General features: G+C 36.2%; 1 protein-coding gene and 1 long non-coding RNA gene across 6 annotated transcripts in view; one reads left to right on the forward strand and one right to left on the reverse strand.

Annotated features, from left to right (window-relative positions):
- The window catches only part of LOC101944094 (uncharacterized), a 68,920-nt gene extending 62,102 nt beyond the window's left edge, over window positions 1–6,818 (forward strand). The window contains exons 4-5 of the long non-coding RNA XR_508179.4: window positions 395–556; window positions 1,959–6,818. This is a non-coding gene — a long non-coding RNA (uncharacterized LOC101944094). The remainder of the gene's footprint in view (window positions 1–394; window positions 557–1,958) is intronic.
- The window catches only part of CSMD1 (CUB and Sushi multiple domains 1), a 1,932,406-nt gene that overhangs the window by 298,764 nt on the left and 1,621,504 nt on the right, over window positions 1–12,138 (reverse strand). For all 5 annotated transcript variants that reach the window (XM_008163737.4, XM_005289701.5, XM_065587776.1 and 2 more), the window contains 3 exons: window positions 11,034–11,150; window positions 5,175–5,288; window positions 1,985–2,080 (listed from right to left, as the gene is read on the reverse strand). In XM_008163737.4, coding sequence (XP_008161959.2) covers window positions 1,985–2,080; window positions 5,175–5,288; window positions 11,034–11,150 — 327 coding nt within the window. The remainder of the gene's footprint in view (window positions 1–1,984; window positions 2,081–5,174; window positions 5,289–11,033; window positions 11,151–12,138) is intronic.

Consider the following 12,138-nt stretch of genomic DNA (forward strand, 5'->3'; position numbering starts at 1 on the left):
CAGACTATCATGTGCAAGCATGGTGAAATTAAATATTTCTACACATAAAAGGAATTCTGCCTGTACACATCTGATTTTTAGCATTCCTACTAACTCCAGCTTCTGAAATACTCCTGAGGTGAACTGGTCCTTTACAGCAAATTGCTGTATACCAAAGCATGACAGTGTTGTGATTTGGAAAAAAAAAACAAAAGATCAATATGTTCAATAAGAATTAAACTGTGCTCAGAATGTTTATTTTGCTTATGACTAACCCTACATTTGAATCCAATTCATTAGAGGTGAAAAACAACTTATTGGCAATATTAACATAATATGGGGAGTTTCATAAATTTTGACTTTTCACTGACTCGTTACCAAACCTTACCTCACATCTCTCTACTGCTTCCCGCAGCTTCCATTGGCCAGGAACGGCGAATCGCGGCCACTGAGAGCTGCGAGCGGCCGAACCTGCGGACACTCAGGTTAACAAAGCGTCTCATGGCCCGACAGGTGCTTACACTGAACAAGCCGCAAACCAAGTTTGGGAACCCCTATTCTACACTATTGTTATGAGGTGGGTTAAAATCTCATTGAAAATTATATATGAACACGCCCTTCATTTAAGATAGTTGTAAGAGACAGTTAAGGGGCTACACCTAAAACAAAACACAAAGCCCAGAACCTAGCATCATGTGGGTAGAGGGTTCCACTAGACATTGTTCTGATCAGGTATATGTGTTTATCTGTGGGTATGGCAAAAATCTAACTGGAGGGGGAACAGACAAGAAAGAAAGCCAAGCACCAGCCTGTAAGCACAGTGTGTGATACTGGAGAAGTCTAAAGGAAGGTTCTAAGTCTACTGCTGCCTAAGGAGGCCTGGGGCTGTAAGGAAAGAACATATGGCCTGTTTCCCTTTGCTCCTGTAGGATATACAGTTTTTAACACAGGTCTGTAATCTGCCTCCTCCTATCTTCAGCAATACAAAGGTCTAGACCTGGTGTACACTAGAAAATTAGGTTATCAATACTATGTCACTTAGAGGTTTAAAATATTCACACCCCTGAATGGTATTGTTAAGATGACCTAAGACCCATCTAGATGGTGTTTGGTTGACGGAAGAATTCTAGCATCAATCTAGCTACCACCTCTTGGGGAGGTGGATTACCTACGCCAACAGGCGAACACCTCCTGTCGGCATAGGTAGTGTCTACACTGAAGCACTACAGCAGCTGTAGCATTTTAAGTGTAGATAAGCCCCTGGAAACACAGAGTTCCAGTCCAAATATAAGACATCTCTGACAATCTTTGCTCAACACTGAACTTCTAACAGTTATAAGATAACAGATCCTCGTGTTCATAGTCAGGAAAAATTCCCACTAGTTTTAATAGAAATTCACTTAATTAAGGGTAACAGGATTATATTTTAAATGCAGTAGCTAAAGAGTGATGGATGTGAGACATAGCCAAATTTCTGATTCTCACTTGTCTAGTACAATGGCTCTATACAACTACCGAATACAAAATAAACACAGAAATAATACTCAAGTCTACATGTCAAGCAATAAAAATATGAGGTTAATTGTAGTTTCATCCAATTTGTGGATTATTATGCTTATCATCTTTACACATAAAGATGATAGCACCACCAAACACACAACAGAAAGAGAGAGAGAGAGAGAACCTCTCTGACTTGTTAAAAATAACCAGCTGCTGAGCAGTTTTTCAACAACACATTTATTCCACACTACAGAGGTGCCATAATAGGCCAGACCCTCAGTGAAGTCAATGGACTTTAAACCAGTTAAAACCAGCTGAGAATCTGTCCCAATATGTCCATGAACAGTCTGTTCCACACTGTATATCGAAATTATTCCAGCTAAAAGAATCCTATAAACATCTTGTGATCTAATAAACATTTCAATCCAGTCATGTAGATGAGATTGGCACTATTGAGTCTGTCAACATTTTATAAACAGGATGAAGTAAAAACCAACAGATTTACCTTGGTAGACAAAATGGAAACCTCTGGCAGATGCCCCACTCTTTGCACTGAACCGCATCAATATTTGATTGGATGAAGCTAAAGGCAATGTCTCACCTACATATGAAGAAGGGAAAAAAAAGGAAGAGAGAGAATGGAAAAATTGAAATAAAGATTGGAAAGATGAGAGTATTTTAGATTTTAATAAAATATCCTGTTAAAAAAACCTGATAGGCAATAGTACATTTTTCTTCTTTTTTCCTTCCATGTTTTAGCATAAAAAATTCTGCAAATCATATTTAACAACATTAAATTTGGCATTGGAGGTATACAGAAATAATCATCAAACAGAAACATTTTATGATGTACAATTATATTATTTATAAACTTTCTGATATTTACTGAAGCTGTTGGGATTAGAGCTGTAATAAATTGCTTTCCTGGGAGTCTGTTACCCTTTTGGGCCAGTGTCATTTGAAGAGTTTTTGCCAGAGTTTATCTGTGACTGACAGCTTTAGCTTGCATTCCAAAATGCCTTAAACAATTAAAAGGCTTTCAAAAGAGCCCTAGGGTCTCTCTCTATAAAGATAGAATATATAATTTAAAAACAAAACAAAACTAAAACTAAAATGAGAGAAAATAGATCCTTGACTCTCTTTCTGAAGTGAATCTTTCTCTGTCTCTGTGAAATATTTAACATACTACATGAGTAACATTAGATTATTAAATAGATCTTCTAAAAGCAATTCAATTTAAATTAATATTAGCTCATCACTTGGCATATTTCTGTATGTCCTCTCTTCAAGGCAAGCTTTGCAAACCTGGAAGGCTAACTTAAGAAATCATGAAGAAACTTAAAATATTTACTCAGATTTTGCTAAATGCATATCAAAATTCAGATTTCCAACTTCCTATTTTATATATATATATATATATTTGTGTATTGTATTTTGTATTTCTGCAATTTTGGCATGCACAGTTTACCACTCTGGATTATGACAAAGGTGTGCTTACTGTTTAGCACAGGGGTTCTCAAACTGGGGGTCGGGACACCTCAGGGGGTCATGAGTTTATTACATGGGGAGTTGCGAGCTGTCAGCCTCCACCCCAAACCATGCTTTGCATCCAGCATTTATAAGGTGCTAAGTGTTTTTAATTTGTAAGAGGGGTCACACTCAGAGGCTTGCTATGTGAAAAGGGTCACCGGTACAAAAGTTTGAGAACTACTGGTTTAGCAGCATAACTCTAGAGAAACTACTGAAATGAATGAAGATGTGATGAGGAGAGGCAGAGGGAACTGGGATTGTTTAGTCTGCAGAAGAGAAGAATGAGGGGGGATTTGATAGCTGCTTTCAACTACCTGAAAGGGGCTTCCAAAGAGGATGGATCTAGACTGTTCTCAGTGGTACCAGACGACAGAACAAGGAGTAATGGTCTCAAGTTGCAGTGGGGGAGGTTTAGGTTGGATATTAGGAAAAACTGTTTCACTAGGAGGGTGGTGAAGCACTGGAATGGGTTACCTAGGGAGGTGGTGGAATCTCCTTCCTTAGAGGTTTTTAAGGTCAGGCTTGACAAAGCCCTGGCTGGGATGATTTAGTTGGGGATTGGTCCTGCTTTGAGCAGGGGGCTGGACTAGATGACCTCCTGAGGTCCCTTCCAACCCTGATATTCTATGATTCTATTATTTACTCTGGTTTAAATGAGCTGACTCAATAGGTCTCATGCGTCTCGCACTCACATCAATTACACACTGTTGTAACTCTAATGACTTCTATGGAGATCCTCCTGATATACATCACCATAAATGAAATATGAACCTGGCACATTAAATCTCTTCTGAAGATGTCATGGAACAATAAGGAAAAACTGCAAGTTTTTTGCCCTTCAATCATTTTCTAAAGGCTTGTGGGGAAATATAGATGTTGGTCTTCATTTTACGTATATATGTATGATGCTGCAAAATGGGATGTTTAGATAATATTCTCTCTTTTATCTTGACAATTAAAAATCAAACAATATTTTGTTGTTAAACCACTGCAAAAAATGTTAGAATGAATTCTGGAGTTTTTCCTTTGCATGGAAGGAACCTACATTTTTCAAACATTAAAACATTTTCCTTAAATTGTAAAACAGATACATATTTTTCGATAATAAGTAGTAAACAATAAAATAAGCCACATGTTCAAGACTGAAAAGAATGGAAAACGGTGTGTTGTAAAAATCCCAAATTCATATTTGTAAAGTTCAATGTATATGCCTCTGTGAGGCCAGATTTTCAATATTAGGTGCATGCAATTGCAAACATATTTTTGTGCATGTTTAATTTTAGTTGTACAAATATATAGCACAGGCATGTAAATCAGGGACAAAATCCTGATCCCACTGAAGTCAATGGAAGATTTGCTACTGACTTCAATGGGGCCAGGATTTCACTCCAGATACCTGCCTGCATACCTGGCCAGTTGTTAACTGGACATGTAAATGCAGAAATAATTGTTTTTTGTACACACAAGTTATTTGTGTGCATAAATTAGACACTCAAAATTTGTGTGTGCAATGCAGAGATCATACTTTAAGGCCAGATGGAACCATTTGATAGATCAGGGGTAGGCAACCTATGGCACGGATGCCAAAGGCAGCATGCGAGCTGATTTTCAGTGGCACTCACACTGCCTGGGTCCTGGTCACCAGTCCGGGGGGCTCTGCATTTTAATTTAGTTTTAAATGAAGCTTCTTAAACATCTTAAAAACCTTATTTACTTTACATACAACAATAGTTTAGTTATATACTATAGACTTATAGAAAGAGACCTTCTAAAAACATTAAAATGTATTACTGGCACACGGAACCTTAAATTAGAGTGAATAAATGAAGATTCGGCACACCATTTCTGAAAGGTTGCCGACCCCTGTAATAGATCATCTTGTCAGACCTCCTACATAATATACACTATAGAATTTAATCCAGTGACACCTGCATTGCACCCAATAACCTGTGTTTGCCTAAAGCATATCTTCCAAAAATAATCCAGTCTTGTTATGAAGACATCCAGAGATGGAGAATCCGCCACTTCACTTGGCAGTTTGTTCCAACAGCTAATCCCTTTCACAATTACTTAACTTTTAAAAGCAGACCCACAATGTGCAGAAGTTCATGCTTTCTATATTAAGTCACATAAGTGGTTTATAGTTATTTTTGCTTTCTCTTTACCTGAGTGAGATCCAGAAAGTGAACTGAGAAGTCTAGCCTGAGGGTGTTCTCCATCAAATAACTCTGCCACATCGTTCAGAGCAGTCTGGAAATAGGCAAATTGCCCAAACACAACTGGAAAATAATAAGAGAAAATAAAACAAAAACATACAGGATATTTTTGCTTACACTCGTTATTAAATGATTCCTCTCTGGGTTCTTGTAAGACTTCATGCAGGGAGTGCATCTTAATTTACTTTCTGTTCTGATAAAAGAGATAAAAAGATACTCATCATATAGCCATTAGCTAATTTAATTTATTTGGTGATTAACAGGAGTACACACCCTAATTTGTTTTTTTATATTTTTGTATTTTTAAATTAACAAATTAAATTATCCTTTCCCCAAAGGCAAAACTATCATCATGCTAAAAAGTAGGGATTGAGTTTTGTAGCTACCATTTGATTTTGCTACCTCTGAGAATGAAGAACAAGAAGATACAGAAAGGAAAGGAACTTAATTTATTTTAATTCTGATTACCAAATACCAGCATTGCTAAGGCATGAAAGCCTCATCATATTAGTACTCTCCCAAGGTAGCATCTAATATCATATATTATTTGTTACTCCTTCTCACTTATCTGAGGAAGAAGTAACAAAAGTTATTATAACTGCACAATTCTATCACTTCCTATTACTATTCATTTTAGCTAAACTAATGCAAAACACTGGTAATATAATAGAAACACAATACTATATTATCACCTTTAACCTATCATTATATTTATTTTTCATTTCTATTGTAAACAATTTGAACTGTATCCACAAATAGCATATTTTATTATAGGGCATTTCTGTATGTTATTAATTAATATTAAGAACTATTAAATTCACTGTAATAGTGAATTTTGTAAATAATCATCCTGTAATAGTGAACTTCAAAAATAAAGTAGTAAACTCAACCTAATAAAAAAATACTTTATCATATCATAAAGCAATATTTTGTTAGCAAAGAAACAACTAGATTAATTGTGACTGATTCTTATTTGCGATATTGTACACACATGTTGTGTGTTACGCACACATGATGAATTACAGCACAGTAATATACTCATTGGCTAGTTATTTCCAACTTTTTTTAAAATCTCTTTTCAATCGATATGATATGGTAAAATAAATCTAAAACCAACATATATGTCTCAGTGTGTAGCTGTAGAGATAATCTACGGATATGTCGTGTTTGGTTTAAAAAAAAAAATCTTTGCAAGTTACTGATATACATCTCAAGCAATTTTATGTTTACCTAACTATGAGTTCTGGAGAGGAACATTCTGTAATAAATCCTTTGGTTGTATACATATGTCTCAATGTATACAGGTTTAATAGAACTGTACTATAACCGCTCTCTCAAGACACTAATAATTTGTAATGCTTTGATGAATTTGTAAGTAAACATTTCAATGTTTTGTCCTTCTCCCCTGACTCTTTTTCTATCTTCCAAAGAAAGAAAACCACAGTAACATATCTTATTCCTGTTTGTACAGAACTCTAATAAGAAAAATACAGCATTTTACAATGTTTTCCTTATTCTAAATCACAAAAATAACACCACCCAAGGCATAGGCATTCAGATGTGTTTCCGATGGTGCACATTGTAGTTTGTGAAATATGACAATGAATCTTTTAAATATATTATCTGATTTAATCACTTCATTACAAGTGTAACATTTGCAAAATGTATTTGTTTTTTAAAAAAAGATGCCTGACAGCAGTTCTTGGGGCAGCAAAATACATAGAGCCGCCCCTGCCCCGATCACTTTCCAACTTTTCACTGATGCTTATCTGTCAATTTCAGTTATTAACCCAGCCTCCATCCACACAACCTCCACACAACTCTCATTGTGACCAGCCTTCTCTTTGTTAGTTCCTCCTGACCCAGAAGATGATTCTTGAAATGGAGGGAGGTGAAGTGAAGCCAGAGAACTGTCATAGAAGAAAGGGGATCTTAGCAGTGAAGAAAGTATATTGGAACTTGCTGCACCCCTAAATTGTGTCTCTCTTCTGGAAAAAAAACTGATATTGTCAGAATTGTTTACTAACCTATAATCAATTATACCAGTAAAAACTCAGTAAAAGACCATAATACAAATTGGAGAAATACCTTTATTGGTGATAATGTATGAGATAGGAAGCATCAAACTTGACTGCGACCTGGCCAAACCTCTCAGTGACTCATCCCCAGCAGCCACCCTAAACCCTATAAATCAGTTACTATGTGATATACTCCTGGACAATAACTACTTGCCTGCATTCCTAACTGAACTATTAGCTGGATTCATATATATAAAATCTCAGACAAAGCTCACATGCCATAGTTCAAAGTCTCATATTCAAGAACGTGAAATAATTCAGAACAACTTCCAAAATGATTTCATAAGCAAGAAGCTGGAAACTGGACACACAACAAAAATGTTATGGCCACTTACATCAGAGCTAAATTTGTCCCAGGGAAATATTAAACTAAAAGCCCTTAGAGTAAAATTATTCTACACAATCATTTATTGACTTCTCCATTACTCTGAAATCAAAACCACCTCAGAAATATTTTTATGGGAGCACAACAACACTGCAGCCATGTGAGTCACAAGTCACTAGTGTTCTACTTGTCCTTTGCAGATGTTTCCTTATTCTGTTGAGCTAGGCATACACAATACCTTCAATGTTTGTGACATTTTCCCATATATTTTTGTTTGTTTCTTGCGTATTGAATGTGGTGCAATGCTGAAAACAGATTTGCCAAAGAAGCCCTGGCAGCAGAAACAGATTATGCATCATTAGTAGTCAGAGTAAAAGATGCACTTTGCAGTCCACCATTCTCTCTCTTGCACTAGGCTAGCTAGCAAGGGAACTGAAAGATATGACAATCCCAAAGAGATATTTTAGAAGATGAAGTTATTAACATAAGTGAGCTATTAATGCAATGGAGAACAGATTACAAGGTGAAAATTAAAGCTTTTGGTCCATAATATTTCTTAAAATGATAGCTTTGAGCCAATTGCTGCTCTCAGTTACACAAATATAAATTCAAATAATTCCAGTGACTTCAGTGGAGTAACTATGACAGATTAGAGAATGGAAACAAAGAATATTTCATGGCAAGATAATAAATTAGTGTTTTCATGGAATTGAGGAGTGTCGGCGGGGAGGTAGAATTTAGGAACTGCTGCTCCAAAATTTTGTCCCCCTGTACTATGGTTTCTTGTTTAGGAAACTTAATTTGATGTGTAAAACAAAAGTTGAATGTTTTATCTAATTATTATTATTATTTATTTATTTATATTATCATAGCAACTAGGACCCCACTGTGGTAGGCACTGTACAAACACAGAACAAAAAGCTAGTCCCTGTCCCAAAGTGCTTACAATCTAAGTATAAGACAAGAGACAACAGGAGGACAAAAAGGGGAAACAATGAGAAAATATTGATCAGAACATAAGATATGTTCTCACTATACCAGAAGCCTAAGTAGTTCTGGAAGGCATTAGATACGTTTTTCAACTTCCACAATGGCAGGGAATTTTGGATTAAAAATGCTATCTTGTGAGAATATCTTGCAGGAAGCTGCTGTTAACATTCTTGCCTAGTTAGTTTTAACATTTTATTCCTTTTGGTGTTTTTATTTTCATGTTTTATGGATATTATTTGATAATAACTATTTCCTTTTAGCATAAAATTCATTAGTTTTAAATGTATTAACTACCTAAAGAGATCGACAACAGAACGAACGAGCCGACACACATAATTTGAGGACTAGCTTGCTTCTTGTGCTTTCTTTTCACCACACTCCAAAATCCTAAAGGTAACTTTGAGATCATTTCAGTTATGAGCCAAACCAGAACCAGGCTCTATGTAGGTCTTTACTTGAGCCTGTCCCTTAATTCCACACATTCTAATAGGCTCTCCACCCAAATCCACAAATTCCCCACCTCCCTGTGTTATGACCACCTCTCCCCCGGATCCCTATCATTCTAATTCCCCTTCACTTTTAAAAATGTGTTCTCTGGTCCAGAAAAGCATTATAAATGAATGTTTGGTTGGTCTGGTATGTAATGGAGTCTCTATTGTGGAGACTGGTGTTAGGTGATCTTATTTATCAAGGGAAAAATTGGGACACTGTGGTCCAGGCTGTCACAGGAAAGTAAAGGAGTCTGGTGGGAAAATGGAAAGAAAAAGGGGCAGCCTCTTCCCTGCCCTATACTGCCCTCATTACAGAATTAAAAACTAGGATATTTTAAATCTGTTGCTGAAAAGCAGGATCAGATGCATCAGGGAGCAGAAGCAGGCAGTATTATATTCTACCTCTCTGGGGTTAGCCTCAACAGTCTGCTCTGTGTCTCCTTCCTCTACTGCCTACCACCTCCATGCTGCAGGGACAGAACTCTCCTTGTGGCAGTCAGGTGTATGCCAACTTCCAAGGACTGGACAGTCCCCCAGTGGCAGCAGATGGCAGTGTACCCTACATCAGCCACACCACACAGCGGTGACATTAATGGTGGGACTTAATCCCTACTGACCCGCCATCTCTGGTACTAAGCCTTAAGCATATGATAATACAAACAGAAGGACCAGCACCCAGCAGAAAGAAAGCTGAGTTAACAATTTTTCTTTAAAACTATGTGGACTCAATAACTAAGAGTGTCAAAGGAGTATAGTAGAAGTTGATGGTAAGGATGTCAAAATCAGTTTGGAGAGGATTGAGCTAGGGAGGGGCTTACTGAACACAGGTTGCACAATCACAGACAGAGGGGTGTTGACACAGATCACTGTTTTGGAGAAAACATGATAGTGTCAAAAGATTAGATTTGGAAGGGCACATTATTAAATTATTATTACTATGTGTGATAAACCTTCCCTAAGATCTCAACCTGTGATTCTGTAATTATTTCTGTTAGCAGCTCTTCCAAATTCCTTAGTGGCAAAGCTGCTGAATCCTTACAGCAAAGATTTTGTGGCATATAATATGTACTAAATATACTAAACTGCTGTAAATCCAATTATTTGAAGGATTCATTTTTCAAGCCACATTTGATAAGTAAGAATTAAAGTGGCAGCCATCTATTTTCTTCCTCGTTAGCTGTGCCCACAATAGTGGGACCGGCTTTATTGAAGGCCGTACCTGCAATCTCTAACTCCAATCAAACATGCTTTAGAGATACTGTACAATTATTTTGACACACTGCAAGAATCAGGTAACTTAGTTGAAAACAATGAGGAGTCTGGTGGCACCTTAAAGACTAACAGATTTATTTGGGCATAAGCTTATGCCCTAATAAATCTGTTAGTCTTTAAGGTACCACCGGACTCCTCATTGTTTTTGTGGATACAGACTAACATGGCTACCCCTCTGATAATTTAGTTGGTGATTATTTTATAAACTTTTCCGGAGATCTCACTTAGATAAAGTTTTGGCTTTTGTATTTTGTATTATACTTACCGGTATATTATGGATTATGATTGCTTCTTACCTACTGATTTACTGTGTATGCATGAACCCGGATGAATGATTATGCCATGATGATAAATGATGTAATCAATGAAAGAGTTCATGATGTTCTTGGATAACAGACTTAGACCATTCTTAGATGGATTCTGTTGATTCCCCTGGGGCAGACCTGATGGTGAAAACCCTTTAATCTATTCCTGCAACAAAAGTATGTATGTTCTCGCAAAACAATTTGCAATACTACCAAAAGTTTACCCTCATTGTTGCATAAGAAACAAAAAGCTTCATTTTTCTTAGAACTATTTCTAAACTGTAAATAAAATCAACCTTAGAACAAATGAGTTAGTGAGCCATAAATCAGTAAAACCAAACTCTTACCGAATTCCTTAGGTACAGTTATAGAATAGTGACAAGTCTGCCCAGCAGTATAATTATGTGGATAATTTGGTGATAAAACCACACCATCTGATCCAGTATACTGGCCTCCACAAGGAGCTGAAACAGAACAGAAACAAAAGCATCATCCTTAATTCCATCTGCTACTATCTATGGCGTCTCAGCATGAAATTGCAAAATGCAGTAACTGTAAAGTGACAGTTTTGGCAATTTTGTTTTTTCTATGGCACCAGATACAATGGTCTTTGTTAGGAAACTACCAGTATATTTATCAAAGCATCTATTAAAATAAATTAGCATTTTACACAATGACATTGATTGTACACTTCTGTGGAAATAAATTATTCCATTGGGAAAAACTATAAAAACAAAACTGAAAAGCTTGTTTTCAAAGTATAATCTAAATAAAATCTCAGCAAAGACTTGCTACTTATTATTTAGATTGCATCAGCACCTATACTGTGCTAGATGCTTTCCAAACATAGATTAAAATATAATCTTGGCACCAAAGAGGCTAGAGTCAAAAATCATTTTGCTATTTTTCATCAATGCTAAATAAAAAAGAATTAATAATTTATTTAAGGACATTCTTTAAAGTTACAGAAATTAAATTTGGCCTAGAAAAGTGAATATAAGGATCCATTAGTGTACCAGGCCAGAGATATTGTAAAAACCCAGGGCCAAATCCTGCTTTCAATTAACCTGTGCAAGTGGGCTGCCATAGTTATATTGACAGGAGAAAATAGCCACAAGAAGACAGAAAAGGAGAGAGTATGTGATTTTGGACAAGTGGCCAACACAAACAGGAAGTGGATATTATCAGACTGATAAGTTTCCTTATTTTTGTATGCAACTACAGAAGAATTCTCTACCCAACACACACTACCCTCTTTCCCAACTCCCCAGTCAAATAATCAAATGAAAAACTGTTCAGATATCTTAGACTTAAACATCACACTTCCTAAAGAAAGCTGCATATAAAACACAAGATACAGTTATAACAATTATTTTATCTTCTCAATAGCACATGTGATAAAGCATTTCATTTTAATAGTATATAATTTAGATAGTCAGTATATTGCTATTT

This window comes from Chrysemys picta, chromosome 3 (assembly GCF_011386835.1).
Source record: "Chrysemys picta bellii isolate R12L10 chromosome 3, ASM1138683v2, whole genome shotgun sequence".
Classification (NCBI taxonomy): domain Eukaryota; kingdom Metazoa; phylum Chordata; order Testudines; family Emydidae; genus Chrysemys; species Chrysemys picta.